The sequence below is a fragment of the Vidua macroura genome, chromosome 12 (assembly GCF_024509145.1).
Source record: "Vidua macroura isolate BioBank_ID:100142 chromosome 12, ASM2450914v1, whole genome shotgun sequence".
NCBI lineage: Eukaryota > Metazoa > Chordata > Aves > Passeriformes > Viduidae > Vidua > Vidua macroura.
In genome coordinates, this window is record NC_071582.1 from 7,586,490 (window position 1) to 7,604,246 (window position 17,757).

The 17,757-nt window shown below is 38.7% G+C and overlaps 1 protein-coding gene across 1 annotated transcript; it reads left to right on the forward strand.

Moving 5' to 3' along the window:
* The first annotated feature begins 1,992 nt into the window (after window positions 1-1,992).
* Window positions 1,993-17,231, forward strand: LOC128813516 (threonine--tRNA ligase 1, cytoplasmic-like). The gene is made up of 19 exons (XM_053988711.1): window positions 1,993-2,244; window positions 2,925-3,017; window positions 3,800-3,990; window positions 4,508-4,631; window positions 5,734-5,855; window positions 6,662-6,779; window positions 7,452-7,516; window positions 8,203-8,281; window positions 9,487-9,633; window positions 10,246-10,344; window positions 10,673-10,839; window positions 11,340-11,502; window positions 12,137-12,274; window positions 12,703-12,780; window positions 12,880-12,980; window positions 14,115-14,219; window positions 14,998-15,070; window positions 15,820-15,934; window positions 16,050-17,231. Exons 1-19 carry the CDS (start codon window positions 1,993-1,995, stop codon window positions 16,196-16,198), a joined length of 2,379 nt encoding a protein of 792 aa, XP_053844686.1. The 3' UTR covers window positions 16,199-17,231.
* The last annotated feature ends 526 nt before the right edge of the window (window positions 17,232-17,757 follow it).

Genomic DNA, 17,757 nt, shown 5'->3' on the forward strand with positions numbered 1-17,757 from the left:
GTGATGGTACAAAGCAGCTGCTATCCCAACCATGAGCCATCCTAACCATGAGCCAGGGAGCACAGCTAAACCAGGGTCATCTGCAGAGGGCAGAGAAAGTAGCCAACCTATCTGGCAGGTCTTCAAGGTAGCCTTTGAAAGGAGGGGCTCTTTAATTCTCAAAATTCCCTCTAGTTTTGAACATCCATAGAGGTAGTACGATTTTTTTGCTCTCTTCAAATTGTTTCTGTCTCAAAAGTTCTACTAATTAACACCACCTTATCTCAGCAGATAAAAGATCCTGACAGAGGATCCTGACAGAGGATACTGGTACTCCACATATGTTAGACTGCATCCTCTGAATCAGCCTTCTCAGCCTCTACAGCTTCGGAGGGGGAGTTCTTCCTTACTTCACTAAATGCTAGAGAAAGCCCAAAGTTACAGGTTTTTGAGTTCATAGGCACTACCCAAAGATCAGATACAGAGGCTACAAACTGAATACATTTCCCAGAGTTTAATTTAAAAAACAAATCTGTGTTTATTTTATTGTGCTGATAAGACTGCTTGTCTTATCAGAGTATCCTAAGCAGAGTAATTAATTCTGCACAGTAGTGAATTTAAAAATTAAAATAACAGGTAACCTATCAAATTAATAATGAAAATGGATTTCTAAAGGAAGCTATAGATTATGTTTTACTTTGACACCTGCAAATCCAACCTCAAAGATACACAACCTTGCTATAGTGAGGGATAGACATAGGTGTTGTCAAGTTGCACCTCTTCAGGAAAGGAAGGAAGAATTAGTGCAAATGAAAAAAGTGCATTGTTACCAGTTTGCTGAGGTATATTAACCTAAAATTTGTGAGTATACACTATAGGAGAGTCTTTGGACTTGATGCACTGAATAATTTACTTTTTTCTTCTAAAGGACTACAATGTTTTGAGCCAGAAATCTCCCCATTATTTTTGTTGGTAAAAGAATATATTCTTATCACCTCAAATATGTTCTTATAAAGTCTTAAAATCACAAAGAAGAATGGGTGAGATAGGAAATGTATCAAGTTGTGGACAATTACAAAATTTATCTCTCTACCTTCTGACAAACTATATAGTTATTTCCCACTGTGTAAATAAAAGAATAAAATGCTAAAATTCTGATTTGTTAATTGCCAATTTGGTAATAAAAACCCACACCTTTTAAAGTAGGAGTGTAGGTTAAAGGTGAAAATTTTAAAGTGTGTGTTGAGAAATTGAACACAGAAGAGTGTGAAGTACAATCAAGGCAGGAAACTAGATAAATTGAAGATGCCAAGGAAGCGTTTAAGACAAAAGGATACATGGAAGTACATGGTGGATATGAAAGATTTGTGATGGAGAGCTATTCTTTTCCCAGGGTCAAGGAACTGAGGTATTTAACTGCAATGACCTGTAAATGATGCAGCAGACTGTTGGGCTGTGCAATAGGAGTTGTGCAGTCCTCCCAAGCTCTGAGTCCTAACACCTGGCAACTCAAACGTCTTCAAATCGTTTGCCTTCGTGCTAAGTTCTGCAATTTGTGCTGACATGCTGAATAGTTTCAATCAGCCTGATTTCATAAGAAACGGTGTCAGCCAGGAAGCATCCACTACAAATAACCTCTGGCAGTGTTTATTTGAACATGAAGTCAAATAAGATTGCAATCTCACCAACACGTTTTAATATTGACATTGTTTCATAAAGCGTTCAAGGAAAGACTGACTGTGGCATATGATGCCGTGGTCCACTTGACGGTCCTCGGTCATAGGTTAGACTCGATGATCTCAGAGGTCTTTTCCACTCCAATTGCTTCTGTAGATATCGACACTTCCCAATTGCTCACCGGCCTCAGGTAGCTTGCAGCACAGCAGCAGAACCTGCAAAGAGCCGTTTGCCCGATTGGAAGAAGGAGCGATGGGAACAGGAGCGCCCCGCAGGGACGCCGGGCGGGGTCCGGCGGCAGCGGGCGGGGCCGGGGCGGAGCGCGCCGGGGCCAACATGGCGGCGGCGGCCGCCGAGGCGGCGGAGCTGCGGCTGTCGCGGCAGGAGCGGGAGCTGCGCTGGCTGGCGGCGGAGGTCGGCCGGCTGAAGGAGCCGCAGGAGCTGCACTGCCCCGGCAGCGCCAGCCCCGAGCTGCAGCGGCTGCGGGCCGAGAACGAGAAGCTGCGCTACCGCCTGCTGCACCTGCGCCGCAGCCTGGCGGCCGAGCTGGGCCGGGCGGCGCCGGCGCAGCTCCCGGCCGGCGGAGAGGTAGCGCCGGGGCGGGGCGGGACGGTGACCCCGGGCGGGCCGGGCCTCCGCGGGCGGGAAGGCGCAGGACAGGGACACTGACGGGGCCGAGCCGCCCGTGCCCAGCCCCCGGGAGCAGAAGCCTGTCGCGGTGTCTGCCCGCACTGGGCAGTGGTCTCTGCCATAGCGCCAAGGTGGCGGGTTCATAGAATCAGAATGGTTTGGGTTGGGAAGGACCTTAAAGATCATCTCGTTCCAAGCCCCTTGCCATGGGCAGGGACATCTTCCACTAGACCAGACTGATCAGAGCCCCATCCAGCTTGGCCTTGAACACTGCCAGGGATGGGATATCCACTGCATCACTGGGCAGACTGCTCACTGCTCCGGTTTGATCTCCAATGGCCTCGCTGGGGCGACTTTGCTGGTGATGTTTGTAGTAGTAAAATTTGGGAAATTGTGTTGAGAGGACTTTGCTTGGTGAGCAGCATTGCTGTGTCTGCAGAACATCAAAAGGATGCAGTTTAGAAGTGCCATGAGAAGTCTTTGTACTGAGGATATGCCTTGTTACCTGTAATTGCCTTTTTAGCCCAATATTATACTGGTTTGATTTGTTTTGATGATTGCTGGAAAAAACACTTGAAGGTATAGTAGGTATACACTTGAAGGTATGTAGGTATACATAGTATTATCACTGTTTTCAGAAAGTCTCCAGTGCAAATCCAGCTGATGCAGTGAATCAAATTAAAGAGGAAAAGAAAAAGGAAAATGAAGCTGTGAACCAACACCAGAATGATGTAAGTGGTTCTTTAATACCACGTAGTAATAGGAGTGGGTTTCAGCCAGGTTCAGAAAAGGCACTCAAATCTGGAATACTTTGCTGTATTTTGAAATCCCAGCTTTTGGGAAGAAAGCTCACTATAGCACAGAGGAAAAAACTCATATTATTCAAGAGCTTAATCTTGTATTAGTAGGGTTACTGATACATTATTAGATCTCTACATTTTATGTAACGAAAGGCTTTGGGCTATTGGAAAATAAAGCCCATGATTTTGTGGTGCCTAAGGAGAGTGATGGTTCATGAGCAGTTAAACAGCATTCATGATGGCTGAAGGAATGCTGGCAGCACTACTGTAGTACAATAGAGCTTAATAACTCACCTTAAACTAAAATACAGGAACCTTCATGTGAACTGTCTGGCTTCAATCTGATGCTTTGAATGTAGTGGCAGAAGCAAGGGCTTGTTGGAGTGATCCAAATTTCTCCAGGACATCTGCCAAATGCAAATTTCATTGGTCAGGAATATAAGCTGCTTTCTAAGGTCCAACTCACAGACCCATTTAGGCCCAGATTGATGAAAGTGCATAGAAAATTGGAAAATCACTATAAAATAGTCAGTAAGTTGGATGGGACTATCCTGTATATTATTATTTATAAATGCTTTACTGAATTTTAGTGTAAATTCTAGTACAGTTAAATCTGGACATGTTGGAACCTCTGGGGATACACCAACACTGTGAATCCTTTTATTCTCTTTGTCTTACAAATATGTGTGTGTGATCAAATTTATGTGTTACAGCTCCAGGGTGTGCCAAGCTTCATAGAAGACAGACTGAAGCTTTATGAAGCACTGAAAAAAGAACATGATGCTTTGCTAGCTTACAGAGCAGCCAACCAGAGCAAATCTATCAAAATTACTCTGACAGATGGGGAGAGAGTTGAAGGGGAATCTTGGAAAACCACGCCATATCAATTAGCTGTAGGAATTAGGTAACTTGCACATTCAAGGAGTTGTACTTTCGTAGTGATAAAACTGTTACTGTCATTGATCTCTTACCTTGTTATATAAAATAAATGTCACGGTCAGTGGGTGGTGGCTCCCTTAAATTGGTTGGCTTGGAAAGCATTGGCACTTCAGAAACAGCTGGTTACAGTTCTGTTGCTTGGGATTCTGTGCTGGGACCATAATGGATCCAATTAAATCTGTGACACTGCTAGGAATTAAGAGACATGGGAAGTTTTGTGAGTTAGCAGAATCAGTCAAACTTGTAAGGAGCAGCCTTTCCTCCAGATCCCTAGCACTGAAAAGTGTTGAGCAAAACCTCTCAAGACCTTAAGGTTCTATACTTTAAAAGTAGGCAAGTGTTTTAGAGGACCACAGAAGCAAAAGTTTATGGTCTTCAGATGCTACAAGATGTGGATGAGGTCTCATGGGGTTTAGAAATCTAAAGTCTTTTACAAATCAGAACCTAAATATTCTTGTCTCCTGTCTCTTCTGTTTCTTTAGTCAAGTGTTGGCTTCAAATGCAGTCATAGCCAAAGTAAATGGTGAGCTCTGGGATCTGGACCGTCCGCTGGAAGGAGATTGTACTCTAGAGCTGCTCACCTTTGATAATGAAGAAGCCAAAGCTGTGAGTAAACACTCTCTGGTTTCTGCTTGATTAAAGAAACTAATGGCATAAAATTGATTGCAGCATTGAGGTTTTAAAATCTTATATTAAAAAAAACCACAAAACAGTTCAAGTAATGTATTTCCTGTGATTCAACAAAGATTAGATACTAAGTGCCTATAGTCTCAGACTGAGTAAAATCTTTGTGTTCTTTTCACCTTCTCTTTTACAAAAACAAGTTATTTCTCAAAGGAGTTCATCCAGGAAGCCTTGATTTTTACATTGACTTGAAGCAGTCTGTGGTTTGGCTCAGTGCATTTGAAGATCAGACAGTAAAAGCAAAGTGAGGCAGTCTCCACCATTTTCTAAAAGCTGTAGGATATTGGACTTGAGTCATAAATAAAATCTACACCCCCTTGTACTGGTGCTGTTTATTAGATCCTTAAGTAGACATTTCTTAGTTAATTAAACTATACGTATACTTAGCAATGTGGCTGAGATTTTTCTTTAATGGTATTCAGTCTGAAGCTTATGTTAGCTTTCTACACTAGGGTTGGACTTCAGTTTTGTCAAAGACTTATTCATGTGATTAAGCTTATTGGAGACATTTCAGGACTCTGTCAAGGCTTTATCTTATAGCAGTAGCTCTGAAATAGTCTCAATAAGAAGTCAGAACATCAGACTGGTATTGATCTGTTGATTCCCTCTTCTGACATTTCAGGTAATGTAGTTTACAGGCCCATTAATAAATGTACTGAATGTGAGCAATGGCAACTTAATTGGCTACATTGCTTTAGATGTGATTAGTGGTGCATAGACTTCAACTGAAATTAACTTATAAATGAACAAGGTACGGTAAGTAAGTTGAAGGAATTGTGCAGAGGTATAGTCATCCTCTTTCAGACTGAAGAATGGTGGGCCTTAAGTGCTACATCTGCCATTAGCTTTTCATTTTGAAGTATTCTAAATGAGTAATATAAAGTTGTTTTACTTCTCTCAAAATTTGAACAACATTGGTTCCAGTCTGTGTCTTAATCTGCAGATATCTCTAGTTTGTTTTTTCTTCTTTTTAGTTACACAATGCCATTGACCTCATGGTTTGCTCACCTGACTTCATTTACAGGTTTATTGGCATTCAAGTGCTCACATTCTTGGAGAGGCCATGGAAGAATATTTTGGGGGGTGCTTATGCTATGGACCACCAATTGAGAATGGATTTCATTATGACATGTATATTGAAGACAGGTAAAATTACAGTGTCTTAGAACTTTAATACTCCCTATTAAAGCTTAGTACTAGAATTACTTTGTTTGTTTCTGCATGTTAAAAGTATAATTCTGTCTCTAATATGATTTGAAACATAGTCTTCTGTATATACAGTTCAGTTGATTGTGTGTATATATTTAAATTCAGAAGCAGTGTTCAGACACCTGCTCTGTAAGAGTTGAAGCTGTTCTGTGGAAAAAATGCAGAGCATTTGGGTTGAAGTTTCTGAAGTTCCTGTGAGGCAAAGGGAATGGTTTCCTTGAAGAGTCAAGTTTGCAAGTTTGGTTTCCAGGGGCCATAGTCGTTTGTAGAAAGGGCACAAATGCATGTAACTTCTCTAGGTGTTTACTACTATTCTAATCCCTGTGCACAGCTTTACAATTCTCTTTTTTCCTTCTTTATCTTTCTCTAGGCAGGGAGAATACAGAATCTGCATGAGCTGATAAACTGGCTCTTGTGGCTGGGTTGAGCCCCTTTTTTCCCCTTGGTTTGTTTTTTTTCTTAAATCATATGTATATTTTGAGCTGTAGGTCTTCCAGTCATTTAATCATGTCAAAGACTGTTCCAGACATTCAAAGGAATGATTTCAATGGGTTTGTTCAGAGTGGTACTATCTGTGTTTCTGGGTTTAGTGTCTGAAAATAGAGCTGATTGTAAGTAACTAAGAAAAAAAAATACTCTGACAAATCACAACACATTCCATGTTTTTCGAATTAGACTATTAGAAAAATGGGAGTATCAAAATAATTAATTTATATTTCTTTTGCCTGTGTCTTTTTATCTAGAAGTGTATCTAGTACTGAATTCCCACTACTAGAGAACCGTTGTAAAAATATCATAAAAGAGAAACAGGCTTTTGAAAGGCTGGAAGTCAAAAAGGAGATCCTGTTAGACATGTTTAAGGTAAATCTTTAGAGTAGCTGTGGATCTGGTACAATGGTCTTTTAAAATGTAACTTTTATGGAATATTGCTTGTAACTGACTCATCAGAATAGTACCTGTTTAGTAAAAGAAAGAAAAACAATACCATCCTTTCCCCCCTCTCCATATGCCCTCCCAAGTGTTCAGGATGTTTTCAAGCACTTAAAAAACAATTCTGTACTCAAAAAAAAATCACACCTCAAGCTCAATGAAATAACAAATACCTAAATGAAAAGCATACGTTTCTTCTGGCTCACTTGTGAAGACAGCTCAGGCTGTCTTCACTAAAGGCTTTAGTTCTAGTCCTGTTTTATTCTGTGAATATCACCAGTCTCACTGTGCTGTGTGATTGCTTTTCACAAATGCTTTGGGGTGTTCAGGTGGTGATCACAATCCTCAACACACCCTCAGGGGAGTTAAGATGTTTCTGTCTCTTTCCTCTCTGCTTTTGCAATTCTTCTGAGAAATATATGTGGGGTTTTTTGTTGTTGTTGGTTTGGTTTTTTGTTTTGTTTGATGGTTTTGTTTTGTTTGTTTTGAGATTTTTGGGGTTTCTTTAGTTAGAAGTGCACTTAATATTAAAATGTAATTTTTAAAGAGAATTTTATTATCCATTTTATTGACGTTTCTGGCCTTTCATGCTTCCACACACAGTATAACAAGTTTAAGTGTCGTATCCTTAATGAGAAGGTGAAGACACCAACTACCACAGTATACAGGTAAAGAAATATACTGGAATGGTATTATTAAGTATTTTTATAGCTAATTGATTTAATTTGAGAGAATAATTTGGTTTTTTTTTATTCTAAGTTCTGAATTCTTGTGTGATTGGGACTTAAATTTGCAATTAGTATTGCTCCTTAGGTAGAGTGTGATATGTTCTTTGTCTGCTGGGACAAATTAGGTCTCAATTTATGGACAAATGTCAAATTCAGTTTTTATTTATTCCCTCTGGTTTCAGTAGATTGATTAAAATAAGTTGCCATCTCTGACATTGGCCTGCTGCATAATGGATAAAGCTAACTCCAGCTCAGTGTGGGGTGAGAAACCTGCTCGTTCAGTTACTTGTTAGTTGGTTGGAAAATGGCAACATCGTTTTCTGTTTGATGTGCATAGTTTAAAATTTCCTGGCCAACTTGAACAAGTTCACATATGGAACTATATGAATTGGCAAATGTATTATAATGCTTTTGAAAATGGATCAAGTGTGCTGAGCATTTACTGAGTGAATACTGCACTTCAGGTAGAAGGCACTGTTACATTTAAGGTACACTGAACTTGCTGCATGGTGCATATTTACTACCAAGTTTAAATGTGTCAAACATGAACTTGTGTGCCATTAGTGAATGTATTGAAAAATGTTGGGTTGCTTGGAAATGAACACTCTTTTTGTTTTGGCATATAGATGTGGTCCATTGATTGATCTCTGCAAGGGTCCACATGTGAGACACACTGGAAAAATTAAGGCCCTTAAAATAATTAAGGTAAGTTTAAATTAACTGTGCATCAAAACTGAAATAAATTGTCAGTTGATTTGTTTATATATTTATTTTTCCTGAGCTGACTGTACTAGGATTGGTCCTTTGTAGTGTTTTCTTTGCTTACTGTACAATAGTTCTTCATTTCTTTCCCAGTTCCCACTGTACAGGTAGAGCTGCTGACTTTGATCATTGATCTGAGTCTGACATGTACCGATTCTTGGCTAAGACAGTAGTACCTCAGTGAATGTTACCTGCATGTTTATCAGAGTATTAGTGTAGTAACATGCACATGTAGACTCATGAAGAGCACTGCAAAACTACTCTAGCTGGTGGTGACCACATGAGCTGTGGAGCCAATTCTGCCGTGCACAGGAGAGCAGTGCCTAAGCTCCTGTGGAAGGACTGTGCCACTATCTCCCACCAGCACTGCACTTCACAGGACAGTCTGGTTAGTCTGCACTTCACAGCTGGTTAGTCTGTACCAGCTGTCACATCTGAGTGCAGAGGGGTGTACATGCTCTGTTCTGCAGTAAGTTAACATTAAGATACTCACTGGGTCAGAAAAGAGTATTTTGACCTTGTCAGATGGTATCTTTCAGGTACAGGAGATAAAGTGGACCTTGGCAGATCTGCAAATGCTGCTGTTAAAAAATGGCATTGCTTCCAGGGAAGCCAGTGTTTGCAGAGGCCTCTGAATGTATGGTGTAGTTTAAGTTACTCACAGTTCCTAATTTTGGTAACCTTTTTGGAGCATTCATCATTGTGGCTTTTGCTGGCTTCCTAACAAGTGTATGGAACTCCTGAATTCCAGGGATTAATTGGGTAGAGGGTTAAAACTACTTGGGTTTAACCTGTGAGAGTTTGGTTTGTTTTGCCTTTCTTGTTTCCCTACTGCATTATGTTTTCAATGTAAACAAGTCCTGCCTTTTTAAAAGCCATAACATGAAATAACAAAATACGCCATGATGTGAGTTAAAACATGGTACCTAAGAATAAAATACAATTTGACCTGTCACTTCTGTTTGTCTTCTGTATTAGTGTGCTGACTAAAAGGCACTGCAAGTCTCTTTGTATTACAAACGTGCTGAAGGACTGCATATAATTATTTTCCCAAGAAAAAATATAATAATGTTCGAATGGGTTAGTGTTTATCCCTCTTTCCCTGATGTTATGTAATATTATCTTAAAGTATGGGTTTTGTGTATCAGAGTTCCTCTACATATTGGGAAGGAAAATCTGACATGGAAACTCTGCAGAGAATATATGGAATATCCTTTCCTGATAACAAAATGATGAAGGAATGGGAAAAAGTCCAGGAAGAAGCCAAAAGCCGGGATCATAGGAAAATTGGAAAGGTACACTATTCCCCTGTCTACTTCTTTTATACTTCTATTATATAAATCATTCTCTTGCCTTGTATTTCTTTTTTTTTGTTGTTGTTGTTTTTTGACAGTTTTAAGGGGAGCCAGTTCTCTGTGCTTCTTGATGTTGCTTGCATTTTAAAATTTTAATTCTACAAACTCATCTTGTCCCTTGCATATGAATGTTAAACTCATGTTGGGAAGAAGTTAATGGCTTTAGTCCCTTAGTTTAGGGATATAAATCTTGGACCTATTAATGTACAGTCTTTGCAGATCCTTCCTAAACCACTCTGTTTTTCACAGAAGATAATTTATTTGGAAATTGTGTAAATAACATGGTTTGGTCATTCTTTATAATAGGTGTAAATTTGGGGAAATGTGTGTTTACGTAGTCAAAGAATCCAATGGAATTCAGTGTTCTTACAAATTTCTAAGAGTAAGAACTGCAGATCCATTAACTGGTCTTGCTGAGAACTTGTAGACCATAAATCATCTTGTTGCTGTAATATTCCATGTTTGCAAACAGTGTCTTGATGTGTGTGAAGTGGTTACATTCTGCAATTCTCTCTGAATTGTTATTAGAGCATTCTGGTTTTGATTTACTAGGAGCAAGAACTCTTCTTCTTTCATGATTTGAGTCCCGGAAGCTGCTTTTTCCTCCCTAGAGGTGCCTTTCTTTATAACACGCTCGTGGATTTCATACGAGTGAGTATAGACTGATGTTACTGATATAAGTCCTAATAACTTGAATGTCATTTGTTGATCTTAAATTATAGGCCATTCATAGTGCTGAGCTCACAGAAAGAGAAGTGTCTATGTATGTAAACATTTACAAGATTATTACAAGGATTATACAAATTTTATCTTTTTGAAAATAAGACAGAGTGAAGCTGTGTTTTTCCAATTGTGCAAAGTCTACATGTTGCAGTAGTCCTATTGTGTAAATTGCCATCATTATACCACAGTTAAAAAGAATCAAGCTTTTGCTTGTCAAAAGCTCTCTCACCTTTTAAATGTTGCATTTGTTCCATAGGGGGAATATCGCAGGCGTAATTTTACTGAAGTTGTATCTCCGAACGTCTTCAACAGTAAACTCTGGGAAGCTTCAGGACATTGGCAGCACTACAGTGAAAATATGTTCTCTTTTGAGATTGAGAAGGAAACCTTTGCCCTTAAACCCATGAATTGTCCAGGACATTGGTTTGTACTCTCAACTGGAAAATGTCTTATTTTACATCATTTATCCTTTTTGGGGCTGAGGAGAAATAAAAGCAGTATTAATACATGCTGTATGTTTATGATAGACTGCTAAGCCAGTGTATCCAGAGAGCTTCTCTGACAGTGTCCCAAAGCAGACCTTTGCAGTAAGTCTGCACTGAGCTGGGTTTGTGCATGCTAATACTAGTCTGTACCACTGGTAAATACCAATTCTGTTGGACAGAGGTGGGCATCAGATGTGGTTGTCCAAGAAGGGTACAATTAACCTGATTTACTCTTGCAGTGTTTTTTTCCTCGGTGATCTTTAGCAGTACATTGAGTGGTGTGTTTCTTCTGTTTGCCTGTCTGTCAGGATGCAGACAACCTGAATGAGTAAATACTTAAAAATGTGATTACTGTCTGTACTGAGCTTTGTTTATTTCTGTGTTGTCTTAAATCTCCTGTAAGAAGGATAAAGGAAGGTTCTTCCATGTTTCTTTTAGCTTGATGTTTGCCCATCGTCCCCGATCCTGGAGGGAATTGCCTCTTAGACTTGCAGATTTTGGAGTTCTTCACCGAAATGAACTCTCGGGCACTTTGAGCGGCTTGACTCGTGTAAGGCGCTTCCAACAAGATGATGCTCACATCTTTTGTACAATGGAACAGGTAAAAAAAAAAAAAAAAAAAAAAGCACCTTCCACATCCATACCAGTCAACCAAAAAACCCCTTCCCTCTCCCAGTGCAAACTAACAGTAAACAAGAAAGAGATCCCTGAAGTATTTCACCTCTTAATTCTTCCATTGTATAGCATAAAGCTGCTTTTGATAGTTTTTTTTCCTAGGTGCTTCATTTTATTTAGAAAGATGCATTGGGCAATTAAGCCCCAGAAAGTAAGATTTGTTGCATTTTCCATCTCCCTCTGCAAAAAAGAAGCATTTGATCCCATTGTTTTCTATAGTAATGCTGAATAAAAACTTTATTTCAGTAATGCCATAGATTTTAGTGGAGCTACATGTAAAAATTGATGTACTTTAATTCAGGATACAATTTGGCTCCAGAACCTCATGCTTAACAAAAATACCACTTTTTTTGTCATGCTTTGAAGCCACAACACCTCAGATCTTTCTTTGCCCATTAAATGGATTTGGGTTCCTTGGATGTAATTTTTGAGTGATTTTTAATTCTTTCTTATTTAATGTGCTCTTATGTTCTTGTTATGAGGAATTCAGTCGATTCAATTACATTTTTATGTAAGTAAATTTTAATATGTTAAATCTTTTAATATGTTTTATGTTTAAGATTGAAGAAGAAATTAAGGACTGTCTTGATTTCTTGAAGTCAGTGTATGCTGTCTTTGGCTTTACCTTTCAACTACATCTTTCTACAAGACCAGAAAATTATCTTGGCGATTTAGAGATCTGGGATCATGCAGAAAAGGTAATTAATTTAAAAGCAAACAAACAAACCCATATTTGTACTTGCAGAGATAGATATTTAACTGAGTTCTTCCATGGTGTATGGTGAAATTGCTTTAATCAGATGCTAAATACTGCCCTTGGTGGAAATTCTTGTAGGAAAACATCACATTAACTCTGAAGTTCCTATAGAAAACCAGAACTTTCAGATTCTTACTTAGCCCCTTACCTTGAACTAGTTAAATTTCTATTTTTTTTTCTGATTAATCACAATATTTATAGAAGGAACTACTATTAACAGATTATTTATCATAAACGAGCAAATGCTTGAACAATAGGGGTTGTGCTGCCTTTTGACTCCTTTTCAATTTCAAAGACAATTGCTTTGACTTCATGTAATGAGAAGCCCTTCTATACCTTTTTTAATTACTCTCTCATTATTATGATTAGCAACTTCAAAACAGCCTGAATAACTTTGGAGAGCAATGGAATTTGAATCCAGGAGATGGAGCATTTTATGGTCCTAAGGTTAGTGACTCAGCATTTCAGTATAACTTTGAGATGGACAGAAATGCAGACGTACTGCAGGCAAACTATATTTAGTAACTATGCAATTTTGCTTCACAGATTGATATCAAAATCAAAGATGCAATTGGTAGGTACCATCAATGTGCTACCATCCAACTTGACTTCCAGCTACCCATTCGGTTTAATCTTACTTATGTTGGGTGAGTGGTTAAGCTAAATATCTTCCTCTTTAAAATGAACTTGAACAATAGCTTTCATTATCTGTAATTCCTATTATGTACTAATGCTATATTGCTCGTGTAACAAATGATTAGCTTGTAAATCAGTCAGCTGGTAGGCAGAGCAAACACCCCCAGTGGGTAGAGGAGTGAGTCATGAACTTGAAGATATTTTCTCAATGTAATGATAGCTCACTTTAATTGTAAATGCAGGGGAAATCTCATTATCTGCCAGTTGGAAGACACTGTCTTGTCTGCCAGTTTGGAAGACAATTGATCATAAGTTATGCTAAAAACCCCTCAGCTGAGTCAGTTTTCTTTTTCAGCCTAGTCATTGTTTCTCCTTGGAAAGACACAAATTCAAATATGCCCTAAGGAGCAAGCATGTTTGTACTAAGTGGTTCTTTATTTTTATCAGATTAAATTAGTTAACTTTGATCATAAACCAAGTTCAAACAGCTTTTAGTGAAAATGTGGCTGGTGTACAGCTAGGCCCACTGAGCAAATTAATTTTAGTGCTACATTGACTTGAATACTCATTTTCTGGGTTGTATTTCTTGCTGTGTTTGATTTTGCATATTGTGAAGATAGGGAAGATAGAATAAGAATCTGTAATTTTTTGGTCCTGCAGTATATTCTACAGTAGATGTCATAGCTTTTATGATAAGTGGCAATATTATTATGAACTAGCTTTAAAAAAAAAAAAAAAGCCAGTTTTTTTTAAATTTCAGGATTGTAATTTAAGTGAAGTTATGAAAAGTAAGGGCAGGTAAGTTCCTGTGCAACAAAATAAAAGCAAGTCCTAATGGAAATAGTGCAAGGAAGAACATAAAATATTAAAATGCACAAAAATGGTGCTGAGTCAGTCAAGTGTCTTCTCAAATTTAAGAGTGTGTCTCTGCCACTAGCTACAGGCATGATTATTTTAAACTAGAATTTCTTTAAAAGCCCAGCTGACTTGAAGTACATTTTTAATAAAACCAGTAGACTTTTGATAAGTATAACTAACATGAATTTTGTCTTTCTGTTAAAAGTAGAATAAAAAATACTAGTAGGATTATGTGTGTGTGAGCTAAGATAACTTTATTTTTAAACAAAAACTTTTTTTTTTTTCAGTAAGGATGGCGATGACAAGAAAAGGCCAGTGATTATTCACAGAGCTATTTTGGGATCTGTGGAGAGAATGATAGCTATTCTAGCAGAAAATTATGGAGGAAAATGGTATGTGGCACAAATGGAATTCTAAAAAGACTTTAACAATGTAGAAACTGCATATCCTTCCTATTATCCCACATATTATAATGTAAAAATAATATCCCTAAAATTTTCTCAAAATCAGTAAGATTGCAAGAAAAGTCCAGTTTTCTGGTCTGAGTTGTATGATATCCATACAATTTCATGAGACTGCAGAAAAAAAATAATGTAGAAAAAGGAATTTCATTTCAATTGTAATTGAATGTGTAAGTCCTGCATTATTCTTGTTACTTTTTTCTTTAAAATTGTGGTTTTGTACCAGCAGGATGTCAGGTGTATGTAAGCAATTATTTGTGTATACACAGACATTAGTTAATTATAATATGTGAAATATTTTTGTACTTCTAAGATTGATCATTTTATCTTGGGTAAGATCTAGAAATATTTCTTCATGAATGTATTTAAATTACTAAGGAAGAGTTCATTCTTATTTTCAGTTACCTGACTGTCCACCTTCACTGCAGAGTTATAGATTAAGTGAAAATTATGCAGAAGAAATTCTGTTTAAAGTTGTGAAGTCATCTGGGAAGAAAACAGAAGGTCCAACTTCCCCATATGTCAGTTTACTGGAATGAATCTATTTGCTATTTTATGTGAGCTTGAAAAGAGGGAGATAATACACTATCCAACATCCTTAGCTAATGTAAATAATTCTATACAGAAATTATTCTTGTGGAACATGACTATGGCTGTGAGTGGGAATATAAAATGCACCTTTGTTTCCTGTTTGTCCTGTGCTGGCCAGGCCATTCTGGCTGTCTCCACGGCAGGTCATGGTTGTGCCTGTGGGCCCCACGTCGGAACAATACGCCCAGCAGGTGAGAGGACAGCTTGTCTCCTTATGGCAGCAGGCAGATTTCATAGATCCTTAGTACTCAGTACATAGTACTTAGTACTCCTTAGTACATAGATCCTAGAGCAGGGAATTAATGCTTAATAACTCTGGAGACATGTTTGGGGGGAGAGGTAAATTTTTCAATATAAAAGTTTCAGTCCAAAATTTGTATATATCTGAGTAAGTGATACAAAACTTCAAGTGTTTTGGGTTCTTTAATTATGTACATACTTCTATAATTATGAAAGGACAAAGCATCCTGGATGACAAACCTTATATAACTAATGCTTCATTACAGTACTCTCAGCTCTTAAGTAGGCAGAGCCAGTTTCTGCTATCTCCCACCATGTGTATTCTTGACTACATCACTTTTGAACCACAGCTGGTTTAACTCCTGTGCCATGCTTTCCTTTTAATGCAAGAATAAGTGTGTTTGTTCCTTCTCTTCTTTCTCCTTTCTCAGACTGAGAACATGTTTTTGACATGCAGTAGCAGAGCAGCACATGTTTGATATAGATGGTATCTTGTATTGTCTCCCAGCTGGGGTGCTGCTGCGTGTGCAGGTTTTTTCAGATAACTTCATTGAAATCCTTATACTCATCCACAAGAATGAAATTATGCATATGCATGAATTAATTATTGGGAGAGATCAATAACTGCAGCATTTAGAAATGTATGTTGTAAACTATGTAGAAATATTAAAAGGATTTTGGTTTCTTTGGGTTTTTTTAGGTTTGTGACCAATTTTTTGAAGCAGGATTTATGTCAGATGTGGATCTAGATCAAAGTTGCACATTAAACAAGAAAATTAGAAATGCACAGCTGGCTCAGTATAACTTCATTTTAGGTAATTGCAGCATCTTACATTTCTGAATAGCATTTAAGTTCTAATGTTGGACAAAGTTTGTTCTAGGTTCATTTTCTAATGTAGATTGTGTATTATTTTGTGCTATGTCTTGCAGTGGTTGGAGAAAAGGAGAAAGCAAATAATGCTGTCAATGTGCGAACAAGAGACAACAAAGTTCACGGAGAGATTTCAGTATCTTCTACTATTGAAAAACTCAAGAAATTTAAGACTTCACAAATTGCAAATGCAGAAGAAGAATTCTGATGTTGCTGCTAAGGAAAAATTATTAGCTGCCTGTGTGAAATGTTTCTTTCTTCCTGCACAGCAATGATGCTCATCTGAGAGAATTTTCAGTTAATAGATACACAAAATAAGCAAATGGAGCACTGTTGGTGCTTCAGGAAAAGCATGAGAGGACAGATGCATCTGCCAACTCCTTTAACAATCGCATGGGTTTCCAATCTGCCTGAATTGCAGAATGCTTATTTAGAAAGTCCTACACCTCTGATGTGGTGGGTTTGCTGTGGAAATAAGTCAGGGCTGTACCATGGTGGGGATCAGGAGGCTGGAAAGGGCAGGGGATGCTGCTGGGAGTGCTGAGCTCCCTCAGTCACGGAGCAGGTACCTGACTGTGACCTGGCAGCCGGAGCATGGCAGTGCATAGGTGCCTCAAGAGCAGTCTGGATTAGGTTTTTTTCTAGCTCCAGATGATAACAAAAATTTGGGGGGCTGGGGGAGGGCATGTGAATATTTTGGTTGTTTCAGAATGTGTGTTCACAGAATATGAATGGAGTCTTTGTTGGAAGCCTCAGTGTAACAAGGCACTCATGGAGTTGGTGTGATGACTGGTTGCTGTGATGCTGGCAGGAATGCAGTTGAATTACTATAACTGTGTGTGGTTTTTTTTTTCCCTCTGTTTGCTGTTGTTTTGACTTTTTACTAAAACTAACAGAAAAAAACATTGAAAAACCTTTCTCTTTGTAATTTATTACTTTATTTGCTGGAAGTGGTTAGAGTGCTGAAAAGGACCAGAGGACAATTTTAATTTTAAAACAGTATGTTGGACTTGAAACTGGCCATATTTCTGTTTTGTTTCTGCTTAGAAATTATTTTTAAAGCTCCTATTGCAAGCAATCGAGCTGGATTTTTTGAGAGATTAAGTTTTATCTTCTTTTCACTTTAACATACTGTTATTTAGTTAACAGGCTTACATAGTGTTAAGTGTATTGCTCAGTTCTCTAAGCTGTACAGCTCTAATTGTGATTTAAATGTTACAGCCATCAAGCAGTAACTACAATTTAGTGCATACATATTAACACAAATACAAATCTTATGTTTTACTTTTGCCTCACACTCGTACAGACCTGTGTTTAATAAGTCTGTGTTTAGTTTTGTATTCGTTTGGGTTTGTGCATCTGTTTTTGTCTCCTGCTTCTAAAAGAAAAGGGGAAAAAAACAAACCCTGAAGGAGCAATGGGAAAACTTTCTGTTCCGCTTGACAGAATAAACACGGGGAGGGCCGGGTGATTTTTATTTTTATATTTTATACATACATATTTTATGGACAATCGCTTTCGCGCTCCATGTGTGATGTGCTGAGCCTACAGCACCGAGGTTCTGAGGGTGTTTTACAGCGAATTTCGGGCTCTGCCGGTGTCCGCTGCCGTGAGGGGCCGCCGCGGCGCTGCCGTTCCCCGCCGCCCTCAGCCGGCCTGGCCCCGCCCCCGGGCCGCCCCCTGGCGGTGGCGCCGGGCCCGCCGGGCGCACCAAGATGGCGGCGCGGCGGTGGCGGCGCGCTTTGCGCGGGCTCTGCGGGGCTGCAC

Excerpts from the sequence above, each read along its gene's own strand:
- LOC128813516 (XM_053988711.1), top strand. The coding sequence starts at position 1,993 with ATGGCGGCGGCGGCCGCCGAGGCGGCGGAGCTGCGGCTGTCGCGGCAG. Across the intron at positions 8,282-9,486 it reads AGGCCCTTAAAATAATTAAG|AGTTCCTCTACATATTGGGA; the intron begins GTAAGTTTAAAT and ends TTTGTGTATCAG. Across the intron at positions 12,275-12,702 it reads TCTGGGATCATGCAGAAAAG|CAACTTCAAAACAGCCTGAA; the intron begins GTAATTAATTTA and ends TATTATGATTAG.